General features: G+C 35.3%; 2 protein-coding genes across 3 annotated transcripts in view; one reads left to right on the top strand and one right to left on the bottom strand.

Annotated features, from left to right (window-relative positions):
* Nucleotides 1-3,183, top strand: part of LOC113049108 (sodium/potassium-transporting ATPase subunit beta-2-like) — a 10,276-nt gene extending 7,093 nt beyond the window's left edge. The window contains exons 2-8 of one of the 2 annotated variants that reach the window (XM_026211156.1): nt 1-92; nt 245-349; nt 473-678; nt 1,065-1,124; nt 1,945-1,971; nt 2,311-2,406; nt 2,740-3,183. The exon at nt 1-92 is cut by the window's left edge and continues 37 nt beyond it. In XM_026211156.1, the coding sequence (XP_026066941.1) occupies nt 1-92; nt 245-349; nt 473-678; nt 1,065-1,124; nt 1,945-1,971; nt 2,311-2,406; nt 2,740-2,907 (754 nt within the window). In that variant the 3' untranslated portion in view covers nt 2,908-3,183. The remainder of the gene's footprint in view (nt 93-244; nt 350-472; nt 679-1,064; nt 1,125-1,944; nt 1,972-2,310; nt 2,407-2,739) is intronic. The other variant, XM_026211157.1, reaches the window with a different exon arrangement.
* Nucleotides 3,184-6,798: 3,615 nt separating this feature from the next.
* On the bottom strand, nt 6,799-14,330 carry LOC113049107 (ceramide-1-phosphate transfer protein-like). The gene is made up of 4 exons (XM_026211155.1): nt 13,833-14,330; nt 11,865-11,923; nt 11,529-11,701; nt 6,799-8,314 (listed from the first exon to the last, which is right to left on the bottom strand). Exons 1-4 carry the CDS (start codon nt 13,900-13,902, stop codon nt 7,675-7,677), a joined length of 942 nt encoding a protein of 313 aa, XP_026066940.1. The 5' UTR covers nt 13,903-14,330; the 3' UTR covers nt 6,799-7,674.
* Nucleotides 14,331-16,662: the final 2,332 nt, after the last annotated feature.

Raw genomic sequence — 16,662 nt, 5'->3', positions numbered from 1 at the left:
CCTGGCTGGATTATTTGCTCTCACCATGTACGTAATGCTGCAGACGCTCGATGACTACAGACCAACATACCAAGATAGACTTTCAACTCCAGGTACACCCCAATGTCACCCCTTACAGATACCTTTTGCCATTTATTAACTGTATTTATTGATATTTGTCACATTATTTGAACCTTTTGATGCTGAATGTAAACATATACTCTCACAGTCTCTGTATTTTCCCATTTTCTTATTTGTTTTGCAGGGATGATGATCAGACCTAAAGGAGACCAGCTGGAGATCGCTTACACCGTGGAGCACACAGAGACCTGGGAAAGATACGTCCAAGCCCTCAATAACTTCCTCTCACGTGAGTGCCATGCAAATAACCTTATCTGTATTACGCAGAACCTGCTGCAATCATTTTGCTATTGAAATCCTGCGTGCTACTTTAGTTGACAGAAGGTCTTGTCCTGTTGCTTCTTGTATGCAGCCTACAACGGCACACTCCAGGCCCAAAAGAATTATGAATGTAAACCGGATAAGTACTTCATCCAGGAGGACAGTGGCAACTTGAAAAACTTCCCAAAGCGTTCCTGCCAGTTCAATCGCACCATATTGGAGAATTGCTCTGGGATCGCAGATAATTACTATGGTTACAAAGATGGCAAGCCCTGCATTATCATCAAGTTTAACCGTGTAAGATGTGAAATAGAAAGTATGTGTGAAGCAAATGTTTGTTACAGAAACACGTGCAGCATTATCTAAAAAAAGCCAGATTACAGTTTATTATGCAAAGAATCAGTTATTGTTGAGAAACAACTAAATATATAATAGAAAAAATATATATGCATGATTTGATTTTACGTCATTGAATCCCCAGAGTTTTATCATCTTGAAGACTTTGACCTGGAACCACAGAATCAGCAGCGGCCTGAATGTTTATAATTAATAATTCATCAGAGTTACTTAGTTTTCTAATGAGACTCAACTTGACCTGTCTCTTCCCTTTGGTTTTCATCTTTTTCTCCCTCTCTCATTTCAATCTCAAATCCTTCTTTCTCTGCGTTTCTTCATCTTTGCAGGTGATTGGTCTTTTGCCTGCTGAGGAAGGGCAGCCTCTTTATGTTACATGTGGTGCTAAGGTAAGGTCTCTCACTCTCCTTATCCTTCAGTCTTTTAAAAAAGGGATTGTTTTCAGATTAAATTTACATAAGCCGTTCAACAAGGTCACCAGATTAAACTGGCCAGAAATCAGAACTGTAGCCGGCTTTATAGAAAAACTGCCATGACAGACGATACAGTATGCTGCTGATTCACATGCAAAAATTAACAAACAGAAATGAGCAAAAGTAAAGAAACAGTTGTGTATTTCCCATTAATTTAAATGTCTGAATGTATTCATCCTTTAGTCATGCAAGGTTCAGTCTGAACTGTTTTCATATTTCTATTTTACATCATTATACCTCTTCAACTTTTATTTCTGTTAGCCGCCAAGTCATCATTTCTTTTTTTTATCTAATATTTATTTTTATATTTTACTTAAGATTTCTTTCAATTTGATATTTTAGTGGTTTAAGTTAACAATAACAACACTGTTGCTTGTTTGTATTCTCATACTGTAGGTCAGTTCCCTCACTCGAAGCAAACTTTGATCTATATTGCATTAGAGAGGAAGTTCTCTTCCCCAAGCTTTCTCAGTAGTGTGTGCCCTCTGAATCACTGTCAATCATGAACCTTTGATTGCAATGTCCTCACCCAATTTTAAAATATCACACCTTTTTGTTTCTCTCTCTCTCTTTCTCAGCATAGACCCATCATACCTGTTGTCATATAATTGTCTTTTCAGTTTATTATGTGTTGTTTACACCATTGCTCATCATCTCTGTTTATGTTCCATGCGGTTGATTTTTTTTTTTTTTTTTTGTCTGTGTCTCACCTGTTCTCCCTCTCCATTCATGTCAGAAATACAAAGTTGGGAAAGATGAGTGGGTAAGAATAATAGAAAGAATGAAGAATAATCATTTTGACATAGGCAGAGAATTCATGATGAGCATTACATCTTTGACGTTCTGCAGTGAGCAACAAATCTGAATCCAAAATGGCCAGTCTTTATTTGAAATCTTTAATTACACTTAAAAACAGCAAAGGGTAAAATGATTATTCATACAGTCAGATCATATGCTAGATAATTCCAGCATAAGATCAGTTCAAAGGTAGGTTACTCTGTTCGTGTTTAATTCAGTAACAGTGGTATTAGAACAGGTTGATACCTTCAGATTAAATACTGAGATGAACTCATAATATCTCCCTCCCTCCCTCCCTCTGTAGGCAGATGACACAGATAAACTTGGTGAACTGGAGTACTATCCCCCAAATGGCACCTTTGACCTTATGTACTACCCATACTATGGCAAGAAAGCCCAGGTACAACACACACACACACACACTTGGAGAATATACTGTACATGTGTAAAATGAACATTTGCACTCTGTTTTCTAAATGCATATTATTGATCTTATTGTAAATGTTTAATCTATGCATATATTTTATTCTAATTTTTTTTTAAGTATAATTTTTAATTATTAATCTGAGTGGCATAACTGACTTCTCTCTTGTGATGCATGCTGGATTCTTTAAGAATTTAGCCCATTTAACCCATTAAAGATCGCATTCAGATCTGGCTCTATCCAATCAACAACTGATGAATAGAACCAAGTCAAAACCCTTTTCTGACAAATCTGTTTCTTCTGCTGCAGGTGAACTACTCTCAGCCTCTAGTGGCCGTTAAGTTCCTCAACATCACCAAGAATGAGGACGTCAATGTGGAGTGCAAAATCAACGCTAACAACATCCCTGAGGGAAGTGAACGAGACAAGTTTGCTGGGCGCATTTCCTTCAAACTGAGGATCAACTCCAAAGATTAAACAAGCGAAAGTGTGTTCCATTTCTTTTACACACAGTCACACACACACACACACACACATACACAAGTCCTCCCCATCTAAAAGAGTGTAGGATTATGCACAGAAGGCACAGCTAGATAAACCGGACAAAGCAATCCTCAGCACAGACAGAGAAGAGAAATACTTCAGCATTTCAAGAGTATTTGAGTTAGCAATGAAGTGTGTGTACATCAGTGTCTGTGTGTGTGTGTTTGCATGTGTGAGCTGAGGTACACTCTTAAAAATTAAGGTGCTTAAAAGGTTCTTTACAGCGATGCCATAGAAGAACCATTTTTGGTTCCACAAAGAAGCATTCAGTCAAAGGTTATTTAAAAATATCATCGCTTTCTAAACTTTTTATAATCTGAAGAACTTTTTTTTTGCCACAAAGAACCTTTTGTGAAACAGAACGGTTTTTCAGATGTTATAGGTTCTTTATGGAACCACTTAGACAAAAAAAAGGTTCTTCTATGGCATCGTGAAGCACATTTTTAAGATTGTATCACAGTATTTATTTTCTGAAACACACAATTTGAATTGCATGTTCAGCTATCAGAGCTATTTATTAAAAATAATATATTCTATTAAAACAATATTGAGAAAGGGATTGTCATTTAAAAAGAGAGAGAGAAATTCCTAATAAATATGCCGTTTTCTTCCCTCAGTATCTGTATTAATTTAGCAGAAATTATTATACTTTTAAAGCAGGTATCTATAAACTAATGTGGCACGATCTCATGTGTGTTTGGAGCATCTCTTGACTGCTGGGATTTAAAAAATAATTTTTTTGCATGTGTGTATCAGTTCTGAAGAGCGGTATTGAAACCTCTCCTCTGTCTGATATGTGGCTTTGTAATTGAAGAGGATATTAGCAAAACTAACATGTAGCTAATGCTGTGCATGATGAACATCCTCTCCAGCACAACACAAAAAAAAAAAAACTGATACATTTCTGCATTCCTATTAGTTTTGACACAGCCTATACTTTCATGATGAAGTCTGTCACATTTCATTTATCATGAGGTGTGTCTAAGTTTGTTTATATGTAAAAGCAGTATTACTATTATTATTATTATTTTATTTGTTTTTGGTTTTTTGTATGTGTAATCCAATTGGTCTCACATGGTGAGGGGATATGATGTTTTGTATTGATTTGCATCGTCTCAGAGGATGACAGCTTAAAGGATGTCCAAAAAGGATGTCAAAAGATAGATAGAAAAAGTATGTTTGACATGTGTGTGAGAGAATATGTGTGGATTCCTGCATGTATGTTTGGATTTGATTTATGTTAATCTTTGCGCACATTTAAAATATTTTTTGGATTTTGTTGTAAGTGACTCTGAGCATAACCATAGAGAGAGAAAGAGGCTCTAAGAGCAGAAACAGCAGGCTTACGTTTCTGCTGATAAGACAGAACTGAATCCATACCAGTCCTTACCCTGCATGAGTCAATAAAACTAAAGACGTGGTCACCAACCTCATTTCTCATTCTCTTTTTTTTTCTTTAAACACCTAAACTCACTCTCTGAGTACATACACCTAATGCTCCATTCTGAGAAGGGTCTTGTGGAGAGATCATGTACACTCTTTCATTTAAATGACAAGTGTGTACACTTCCTCTAATGCCCTAATCCTTTAATCTTACTCTCATAAATAGATATGATGTTTTACACCAACATTTCCTCAAAAGCATCTATCTATCTGTATATCTATCTATCTATATATTGAGTCAGCTCTTTTACTGAAAAATATTCAGTGACAAAACATTTCTTCACATTTGATCACTTTCACGTGTGTGGGAAGTTGTGGCCTAATGGTTAGAGAGTTTGACACCTAACCCTAAGGTTGTGGGCTGGCAATACCCAAGGCACTGGACCCCCAACTGCTCCCTGGGTCCTGCAGCACAAATGGCTGCCCACTGCTCTGGATGTATGTGTGTGTGTTCACTTTGTGTGTGCGCGCTTTGGGTTGGTCAAATAGAGAGCACAAATTCTGAGTATGGGTCACAATACTTGGTTGTATGTCATGTCACTTTCATGTGCATCTGTGTTGACATATGTATATTGCATATTTTATGTTTGTGCATGGTAAGGTTGTTATCTTACTCAGCAGAGAAAGCTTCAAATCAACAAAATTAAGTATTCATTTACCTCAGGTCCCAGATCACACATCATTAACTTGACCCTGAACTAGTAGAAAAAAAAAGTTTGTAACACAATGCACAAATAATAATAATAATAATAATAATAATAATAATAATAATAATAATAATAAGTGACATTTTTGGGGCATGCTGGCTTTGAGACAATGTTTTTGTAAACAGGGCCCCTAGTGTAACAGTTGTGCTGTGCCTCTCTTACGCCACCAACTGTTTCTACTGAAGTACACAATATATAGTGCACAAGCATATGTTTTATTATACAATAATCTTCTTAAAAGCAATATATTTATATTTTGAGCCCCTTTGATGTATAAAGAAAAGTTACATGCTATATGTGTATTTTTCTTTAGATTGGCTGATCATGAAGGTAAACATTTATTGCAATATTTAAATAAGTTTATAGATGAGAAAGGCAATATGGATTTTAAAATCACATGCAATATAAAATAGATCCTATATTTTCAAAGAACCTATATTTCTATTTTTGTTGATCATTTATGACTAAAAGCATGTGACAGCTGGGGTATGTGGCTCGATATGAAGCTTTGCAGTGCTTATTATAAAATACAAGGAGGTCAGAAGACTTAATCTGCCCAAGAATGTAATAAATCTTAAACACTAATCTGGACCTCTTTGTAGTTTATGAAATACCAAAATGTATGCAACTTTTATGTTTCATAAAACTAGCATTGACAATGCAATATCTGTTTTAAATAAGTCTATTGTGAACATTAACCAACAGAACTTTTGGAAACTAGATGAAAAGTCATTTACCTAATGTATATGTATACATTAAATGTTGTGGTTTAGATGTGTTTGAACAGATGGAGTCGGCTGTGTGTCACCACCTCAACAACATCACAGAACAAAAACCACTGTTCATTTAATATGGCTGAATGTTAACACAACACTGGACCTTGTGCAAACTGTGCTCAAATATTTGATGAACAATGACAACCTGACATTATATTGACTAGTTAAGTTAAACACCTTATTCTGTATATGTTCATAGGCTTAAATGAATGTATTGAAATAACAAACCTAATAAAATTAACAACAATGCCCTGTCTCCTCTTCATCAATATAATCTGCATTATAATTTCCAGAATTATAACGTAGAATTGCAGAAGATAAAGAACAAGGATACAGTTTTAAACTGTCAGCGTCTCTCTCAAACATACACAAACAAAGAGACACGTATATGTTTACACACACTTTCCGGTTATTACCATCACGTGTAATTTTGCCCTTTTAAATTATGCTCATGCACATTAGTGACAGCAGCCTGTAAGACTTTTCAAAGAGTTGTCTCTTAATTGGATTTGATTTGAAGACCTTGTTTTATTTGCATTAACTTTGGCTTCCTGGAATAATATACATACAGTATGTGACATGATGTGAGGTAATGAGACATAATCATATGATGTCATACGATGTTAATACAATACACCTCCAGAAAATACCCTGAGATATGAAAGCTTAAAGGTACATCTCTGTATCTTATTCACTCCTAAATTATACATATTAGTACTTAAATTACATATTACCTAAAGTGTACCTTTTGAAAGGGTACTTGACAGTTTGGTTCAGTTTTTTTGCTGTTGTTGTTACAAATGATTCATATTTTTATAGTCATACAGTATTCTCTCATTAATTTTATAATGTACGAGTTTCTTTAGTGCATGTCAGTAGCATTAAAAAATTATTAAGTTATTAATATAATTAAGCAGACTTGTCCGTGCTCTACATATAGAGCCACTTTTAGATACAAAAAAAAAAGTTGGATTGCTATCTTATTTATGTCATATCATGATATCAAAATAAACGTAGGTGTGCATGTGAGAATATCCCCTAAACAATCATCAGGTATCAGTTACGCCTTTATAAAACTGCTTTTGATAAGCATAAGGATTGTAAAAATGGTCTTCTGTTAAAACAGGACTTTGGACTAATCTGTCCATTTGCTGAGCATGCATGCATTACTGCATCTTTCACAATCGACTAGTGCTATTATGGTGCAAACCTGAAAACTGCTAATAACTTCACAAGAAACAATGCACAGCTTTTTTCCAGTTTCTCTGAACACTGAACACAGAATTGAACACAGCATATTTACCAGTCAATTATTTGTATCCTTTGCCTTGTTACTATAAAAATGTGTGTTATTGGTTTGTTGTGTTCTCTTTAAGCAAAAGGTACTCAAGTATTGGACAGTGGTCATTCATTAGCACCAACAGTATACTGTATATTTAGTTGTTTAACAACAAAGCTGTAAAAGTGAAATTGTGAATTTAATATTTTAATAGTTAAATATTTGTTTCATTTTTCTTACGTGGCAACTGTTTTTACTTACAGATAATGAATAAAAATGGCCCATTCCAGTTGTCATGAATTTGGTCAAATAATTTAAAAGAACTGGTCACTAAATCTTTAAGAAAATGGATATTTCTTTGATTATATAAGACCAAATAAATCAGCCTGGATAAGTATTTATCTCTTAAGGGTTCAAAGCTCCAGGCTTATAATTTAGTGCCCTATTCTCTAAATTGGTCCTACTCCCATGATTTTCCCTCTATTTCCTTTTACGCTCAGGGTAGGTCCAGCATACTGTGTTCCTGTAGAGCGACTTCATTTCTCTTGTACACTTCTTCTATTGATCTCACTATCCTGTTCAGCACTACAGCAGCTTCTGCCTGTGTTTCCACACACACCAACTGGTAGAAATAAGGTCGTTCAGGCATAGCAAGAAAGGCCAGCTCCGCTGCTTTCCTTACCCACCAGGTGTGATGGTGGGCCAGTGTGCGCTGGTAAGTCTCTTTGCATAGGTCAGAAGGGCTTCGTAGATGCTCTCCTTCAGTTGTGTCCTTCCCCAGTTCCAACAAGAAATTTTGTAGCCAGAGCAGAGCACGATGCAAGCGCAAAAGAGTCCTGCAGCCCGAGTTTGTATGCTTGTGGAAGTCCACCAAACCGTTCTCCAGCTCCCATTTAATCATAGACCGAACAGAAGTGTAACCAAATGAGGGGCTGTGATTCATTTCAGAGTAGTCTGAAGAGCTGTTAAGAGATATCATTAAGACTGGGTCGCTTTGCTGCTGCATTCTTTTTCTTTCTTTCATTTTCTTCTTTGGCTCTTTCTCCGCTTTTTGGGCCAGGTCACGGATGATGGCAGTTTTCGACTCAATTTCTTGTGAAATTAAACCCACCATTGGCCCCAAGGCTTCCAAAAACCTTAAAAGCACAGACAAATGAGATACATTTTTAATGTGTATTTTTCTACTTATATAGATCAAAAAGTTGTTGTTGTTTTTTTCAAATTTGATTGGTCAACTCACATTCCATTATATACAGTATATTGCCAAAAGTATTGGGACGCCTTCATCAAATGAACAGGTTTGACTGCTTTAGTAATTTCAAATCTTAATGTTTAAGCATTTAATGATATTCTTGGGAATTGTGTGATTCTAATTTTATAGCAGCAGTTTGAACATGACCCTTTTCCATTCTAACATGACAATGTCTCTGTATATAAGGCAAGGTTAAAAAATAAAGGATGTGTGTGAAAGAACTTGACTGGTCTGCAGAAAGCCTAATCCAGCTGAACACCTCTGGTGTGACTTTAAATGCAGACCTTGAGTCAAAAACTCATCACCAGACACCAATGACTTGTACATATGAGTACAGTCATTTTAGACACTTCCAAAATTGTTGTAACAGAGATGGAAATAAATTTTTTAAATACATGAAATGTTTCCATCTCTGTTGTCACAGGAAGTGCCTTTGTCTGTTCTAAAGAAGGGGATGTCCCAATACTTTTGTCTATATAGTGTATGTACAAGTTGTTGGTGTTCGTAGATGAGATTTGGCTCAAAGTCTGCATTTAAAGTCACAAGGTTTTTAGCTGGTATTAGTATTTGGCTTTCTGCAGACCAGTCAAGTTCTTCCACACACAGACTGAATCAATCATTTCTTTCTGAACCTTGCGACATTGTCATGTTAGAATAGAAAAGGGTCATGTTCAAACTGTTGCTATAATTCCCTAGAATGTCATTATATGCTTAAACATTAAGATGTGTACTGAAATTACTAAAATCAAGTAAAATAAAGTCAAACCTTTTCATTAGAAGGGGTGTCACAATACTATTGGGAATATAGAGTATACAGTCTAAAAACACTTGGACTTTTCACTGTCTTTATCAGTCTGCGTGTTTGCGTTTGCGTGTTCAAACCAAACAATCAGATTCTGCATTATTGGTAAGGATTTTACTGCCCCTGCATCCGAAAAGCATACTGTATGTGTCCGAACTCACAGTATTCATAAGATCCTGTATGCGAAAAGTAGACCTACTTACAGTGGTGAAAATATTTATTTGATTCCCTGCTGATTTTGTAGGTTATCCCACTTACAAATAAATGAAGAGTCTGTAATTTCTTTGGTGGGTTTATTTTAATGTATAGAGACAGAATACCAACCCAAAAAATCTAGAAAAAAAAACACATTATATATAGGTTAGAAATTTATTCAAATTTCAGTGACTAAAATAAGTATTTGACCCCCAGGCAAAACATAACTTAGCACTTGGTGCAGAAACCCTTGTTGGCAAGTACAGAGGTAAGATGTTTTTTGTAGTTGGTCACCAGGTTTGCACACATCAGGAGGGATTTTGATCCACTCCTCTTTACAGATCCTCTCTAAATCATTAAGGTGACTTGGCAACTCGAAGTTTCAGCTCCCTCCACAGATTTTCTATAGGATTGAGGTCTGGACCCTGGCTAGGCCACTCCATGACCTTAATGGGCTTCTTCTTGAGCCACACCTTTGTTGCCTTGGTGGTATGTTTTGGTTCATTATCATGCTGGTAGACCCATCCATGACCCATCTTTAGTGTTCTGGCTGAGGAAAGGAGGTTTTCGTCCAATATTTTACAGTACGATACCCCCCACCCCCGTCGATGTTTCCACCTCCGTGCTTGACTGTAGGGATGGTGTTCTAAGGGGTCATAGTCAGCATTTCTCTCCCTCCAAACACAGCGAGTGGAGTTAATGCCAAAGAAATCAATTTTGGTCTCATCTGACCACAGCACTTTCTCCTAAGCCTTCTCTGAATCATTTAGATGTTCATTGGCAAACTTTAAACAGGACTGCAGGATTTCAGTCCATTGCGGCGTAGTGTGTTACCAATTTTTTGCTTGATGTGTTCCCAACTCCCTTAAGATCATTAACAAGCTCCCTCACCTTTCTCATGATCATCCTTACCCCATGAGGCAAAATCTTGGATGGAGCTCCAGACCAAGGCCGACTGATGGTTGTTTTGTATTTCTTCCATTTCTGAATAATCAAACCAACAGTTGTCCCCTTCTCCCAAGCTTCTTGCTGATCTTGTAGCCCATTCCAGCCTTGTGCAGATGTACAGTCTTGTCTCTGACATCTTTTGACAGCTCACTGGTTTTGCCCATGGTGGTGGGAGAGTTTTGCATGGAAGATACATATTGTGTGGACAGGTGTCTTATACACCGAACGAGCTGACAGTAACTTCTTAAAGTGACAGAACTAATCTGTGTTCCACATGGGCACATAACCAATCTGTGGGAGCCAGAATTCTAGCTGGTTAGAAATACTTAGGCCTATTTCTCTCAGTGAAATGCAAATCAATCTCTAACCTTTATATAATGTGTTTTTTTCTGGAATTTTTTGGTTGGGATTCTGTCTCTAATCCATTAAAATAAACCTACTATAAAATTTACAGACCATTCATTTCTTTGCAAGTGGGCAAACTTTCAAAATACAGCAGGGGATCAAATAATTATATTTTCCCACTGTAGCTATCTCTTTCTGAAAGTTACACCGATAGACCAGTAGGTGACGACAAGAGACGGTCTTTTTAAGGGAGTTATTATTAAATCATTCATTCAACTATAGTGGGTTGCTTGGAGATGCTCAACGATAAATACTTGCTTTGCCTTCCACCGGAAATAAAGGCTATTTGCTGTGAGAACAAATAATACTCAGTGATCTACAATACTGTTTTAGTTACTTATTATCAATTTAGTTGTTGTTTTAAGTGTAGAAAAATGTATATAGTAAGCGAGTACACCATGAATCCATTTTCCAAACCGTGTTTTTAGCTTGTCCTGAATCACTAGGGTGCACCTATAATAAGTGTTTATATTCGGACTATTTTATATTGCTTCGGGGGTACCGCGGCGGAGTAACCCAGTACCTTTGTGATTCTTCTTAGACATAAACAGAGAGAAGTAGCTCCGGCCACGATGTTCTTCCGCAAGACGCAAGCAGTTCTGTTTATTAACCACTAGAGCGTCAAAAGTTACCTACCGCAGCTTTAAGTGTTGTTAAAAATAAACATTACACTCGCGATCATTCTGCACTCTCGCCTGACTTATTTTTTGTGCTATATGATGAGATGCAATTATGTGTGTTAACTTACTTGATGAGCTCATCCCAGCTTGCCAGGTACGGCTTTAGCAGAACATCATTGGCTGAGACTGGAGCTGCCTGCAGATGAGCCAGCAAATCAGCAACCTGAAACCTCTGACCAGGACACACCCTTAGTAGAGCCACTTCGTCATCTGAACGATTAACTCTAATGAAAGACAGAATCTGAGAAAACAACAAGTAATGGAGAAGTGAGGTAAGGAGATTTCAGAGGACGGTGATGCCATTAAATGAATGGGCAAAGTTTCTGTTAGCAGCTCTGCGTACAGTATATTAAAAATGACACTTGAGTTATTTTGTGTTCTCTGTTGTAATTCACCCCTCTTACCTTGTTTTTTATACTATAAGCCTTTGGACAAGTATTCCAGTGGTCTGCCAGACTCCCATCTACATTGAGATACAGATAATGTTTAATGGGAGAATAAATAATTTTATACGGAAGAATATATATATATATATATATATATATATATATATATATATATATATATATATATATATATATAGTACAGACTAAAAGTTTGGACAGTTTACTATTTTTAATGCTTTTGAAAGAAGTTTCTTCTGCTCATCAAACATGCATTTATTTGATAATAATCAAAATAAAATGTAATATTGTGATATAGTATTACAATTTAAAATAATAGTTTTTAAATGTATTATACTTTAAATTATTTCTGTGATGCAAAGCTGAATTTTTAGGATCATTATCACATGATCCTTAAGAAATCATTCTGATTCATTATCAAAGTTGGAAACAGTTCTGCTGCTTAATATTTTTTTCAGAATATGTGATACTTTTTTAGGATACTTTGATGAATAAAAGTAAAAAAAAAAAAGGGTTTAAAATATAAATATTTTGTAATAACAATATACACGACTGGTCAGTAATTTGGGGTCAGTATATTTTTCTTTCTTTCTTTCTTTTAAATAAAATCAATGCTTTTATTCAGCAAGGATGTGTTAAATTGATAAAAAGTGATAGTAAAGAAAATATATTATTAGAATATATATTATTAGATTATTATTTTTTTTTTTTTTTATAAATGCAGTTCTTTTTAACCTTTTATTCATCAAATATATTAGACAGCAGAACTGTTTCCAACACTCATAATAAATCAGAATATTAGAATGATTTCTAAATGATCATGTGATAGACTGGATGTTACATGTGACACTGAAGGCTGGAGTAATGATGCTGAAAATTCAGCTTTGCATCACAGGAATAAAATTTTTTTTTTAAGTATATTCAAATAGAAAACTATTATTTTAAGTTGTAATAATATGGCTTGATGAGCAGAAGAAACTTCTTTCAAAAACATAAAAAATAGTAATGTTTCCAAACTTTTGGTCTGTATATATATATATATATATATATATATATATATATATATATATATATATATATATATAAATCAAATAAACTCATTTTTTAGTGAAGGTTTACTAAAAATACTGAAAGTCAGGATCATAAATTGATTAGGCTTTCACATAAACCCATCCAGAAGATCTTTGAACTGTGTTACTGACTTAAGTGAGATAAAGTTTTCCAGTGTAAATATTTATCTGAATATTATACAAGTAGTTATCTCCAAAATAAACACAAATTATGTCATTGTTTATTAATTTGTTTATTAAAACATTTTATTTACTTTATTTAATAGAAAACTAAATTTAGAATACTTTTCACAGAGACCACATTATTGAGCCAGTGAGATGAACTTGAGAATTACATAATTCTGATTCATGAATGAATCATACACAAAATCTATAAAGCATTCAGCATTTAAAATTAAATTAAATGTATTAATTTAGCCAGCATTTCAAATAAAATTAAATAAAATTAATGCATTTAGCAGACGCTTAAAAGTGACTTATTTTGCATTCAAACTATTTTCTCCTAAGATGTGTTTCCTGGGATTCAAATCCCCAACCTCTATCGCTTGAGCTACAGGAACACTCACATAAATATGTTTCAGATGCCCAAACTTCTCTCATCAATCTATTTAAGATGTGAATTCAGGTCAAATATCTGTTATAACATATCTTTATATGTTTATTTTCTTGATGAGGTATAGTCTGTCAGCTTTACTGTAACAAGTACTGATGGACAAATATAACTCAATATCACCGAAACTGATATTGTGACTGATTTAATATTTATTTAAATAATAAAGTAGTACCTCAAAAATCTATTAACCTGAAATAAAGTAGCTTTGGTGTGTCAGAAAAACTAACCAAATATATTACATTAAGTCTGTCAAAGGAAAATTTAGAAAGAACTAGTAAAACTTACGGAGCCACATGGAGCCAAGCAAAATGAGGATGAAGACAATGGCAAGAAAAGCACAGCACTTGACTCCCATAATGATCCACTATCCTCCTCCTTGCTGCGTCTTGTCAGGGGCCAAACTTCCTTCTCAGTTTATGTGCTTCCAGTCTCTCTCCTGAGCATCTTCACACCACTGTGCTCAGTACCTTTTCTTCTCTTACACAGTGTGATTGTCAGTTTTTGAATGGTTTCAATCTTCACTCAACCCCAAGTTGGTAAGCAAATTCTTCCCCTCATGTGTTCACACTACTAGACAGACACAGTCTGTATGTAACTTCTTGTTTTGTGCTACTCCTCTCTTCCTGTATACTGAGGTAAGTCCACCGGTCAAACTTATGTTAAACAGATTTTTGCATTATGCTGTTTTTCTTTCTTTCGTCTCCTTGCCTGCTCAGTCTGTATTGTCAGTTTCCAGTGAAGTTGTGCAATCTCAGAGTCCATAGATTAGTCAGCAACAACAAATCATTCCTTATTAGGCAAGCCCTAAGCAACCTGCAGTAACCTTTACTCAGACACACATATTTGTACAACACATGTCACAAATAAATAGTGAAATCCTGGAATCCACAAGGGAAGGTCCAAGTTTTTTTTACCCAACATGTGCATCTCTGAGTGTAAAAGAGAGGTTTCTTCATTTGAAAGATTCAAATTCCCCATTCAAATGTTGAATTCAAATGCGTCATATTCAAATGTTGAATTTAAATATTCTGGTTAGCAACTAAATAATGTTGGTGTGTTTTCTTCTTTAATTACCTTAGTTTAGTATTATATATTTGTATATCATAGTAAAGCTGATGAAAAGAGACCATCATGTTTGTATATTCAAATTTGGTGGACTGTATGACAAGGCCAGTGCTGGACACTGGACAGTCGCTGTGACCTGAAATGTCAGTGAGCACCTTAAAAAAGCTGTCATGTTCTAAAAACCCACCCCTCTGGTTTGAAAGCTGATGAATTTCAGTGTCCCAGTTTGACAAAGTATGCCTGAAGGCATTAGCAGTTTGTCTCTGTGTCACTATATTTAGGCCCATCTGCTGATTTATAGACGTCTGTTCATTTACACTAAAGCAATCACAGGCATTCATCAAGGGTGACATTATCTGAAGGCTATCATTAACCCACACATACGCACGCTACAGGTTACTGATTATTCTTATCTCGAAAGATGGTATATTATATGCAAAGACACATCAATAAAAAAAAAAATTAGTTGGAACCATGTATAAAAAAAAAAAAAAAGTGTTTTTTATTCATAAAAATGAACTTATCATTCATACATTAAATAACATAACACATTAGGTGTTTTTTCATAGATTTTTTACAATGGACTTTGGATTCCCAACACTGTTTGGAAGATTCTGTAATCTAACCAAGAGTTTTTTTTCAATCTCCAAAGTAACATACAATCAATTCAAGAACAGTACACAGTTGTAGTTCTCAACCGGGGGTCCAGGAGTTTCCATGCCATAAAGAAGATCTCCCTACCAATTCTTCACAAAACCTAACATATACCACAGTTTTATCACTGGTAGAATATAAAATCATTCAATACAAGCCTTTCAGTCAAACTTCTAAACCGTGAAAATATATTTATAAAAGCTGAAATAAATATCTTAGAAATAATGATTGTGTTTATAAAAAAAAAGTCCTTAAAATTTCAGTTTTCAACATATTAACCGTGTTAAATGAAGAAAAAACAATAGAGCTATACAGTTGCAAGCTGTTCTCGTTCGTCTTATTTTAGTGTGTAGTTTGAAGCTCCCCCTACTGGACATTAAAAATACTTTTAAAGGGGTCATATGATGGGTTCATATGAATTTTTCCTTTCTCTTTGGAGTGTTACAAGCTCTTGGTACATGAAGAAGATTTGTAAAGTTGCAAAGACTAAAGTCTCAAATACAAAGAGATACTCTTTATAAAAATCAAGAGTCAACCACTCCTACCTAAACTGTTCACCCAAAGAAAAATGGCGTAACTTTAATTCTCGCAATTGCTGCCGTGGCCATGTTGTGGAGACGCTGTGTGTTTCATTGTAAAAGTGAAACTACTTTGTTTGGCCTTCCAAAAAAGGACACAGCTAGAAAGTGATTATTTAAATGCAAGTTTTGAGCAGTGTATAGTAACGTTAGCACTTGTTTGTCATTTCTCCAATCACAACTGCAGACATGGTTTTGTTTACGCAGCGCGACATCTTGCATATCGAACATGTATACATCTTGAACAGTATAAGTCATTATAATCAGTGATTATGTCCCCGCTGGATGCCACAAATGCCTAATTTATAATGGGTTGTATTGTTTTTGTCTTGTCGCGCCGGGACACACGGCATGACAGTATGTTAAGGGGCGTAACATTTCCATCACATGCTTGATGTATTTGGCCAATGCACTAGATAGCTGGCCAATCAGTGTACACCTTTTTTTTTTTTAGAACGATAAGCTTTGTAAAAATCAATGTATTTCAGAAGGCGGTGCATAGACGAGCAACAATAATGTATATTATGTGGAAAATAATAATATATCAATAATAATAATAAATAACCTTAAACCGCATAAACATATTGCCTTACACCAGATACACCAAATATTGTTATTTTTAGCAACGTCATATGACCACTTTAATTCAGTAGAAGGAGTAAATGTTGAAAAAAGTTAAATTGGTCGTAATTAGTGAGTGAGTGTGTGTGAATGAGTGAGTGTGTCCCAACACTGGGGGACACAGGTTTGTGCTCCCTCAGGCCTCCCAATAATAACAGGGCTGGGTTGCAGTAGAAAGGACATCCAGCGTAAAACGT

Source organism: Carassius auratus, chromosome 30 (assembly GCF_003368295.1).
Source record: "Carassius auratus strain Wakin chromosome 30, ASM336829v1, whole genome shotgun sequence".
In the NCBI taxonomy this organism is placed as follows: Eukaryota; Metazoa; Chordata; class Actinopteri; order Cypriniformes; family Cyprinidae; genus Carassius; species Carassius auratus.
Note: the sequence above shows the minus strand (reverse complement) of the source record. Positions and strands in the feature narration are given on the sequence as shown.

Coding starts and splice junctions, on each gene's coding strand:
- LOC113049107 (XM_026211155.1), bottom strand. CDS start 13,902: ATGGGAGTCAAGTGCTGTGCTTTTCTTGCCATTGTCTTCATCCTCATT. Junction 11,924..13,832: donor GCTTGGCTCCATGTGGCTCC/GTAAGTTTTACT, acceptor ATCTCAATGTAG/ATGGGAGTCTGGCAGACCAC. Junction 8,315..11,528: donor AGCTGGGATGAGCTCATCAA/GTAAGTTAACAC, acceptor TGTGCTTTTAAG/GTTTTTGGAAGCCTTGGGGC.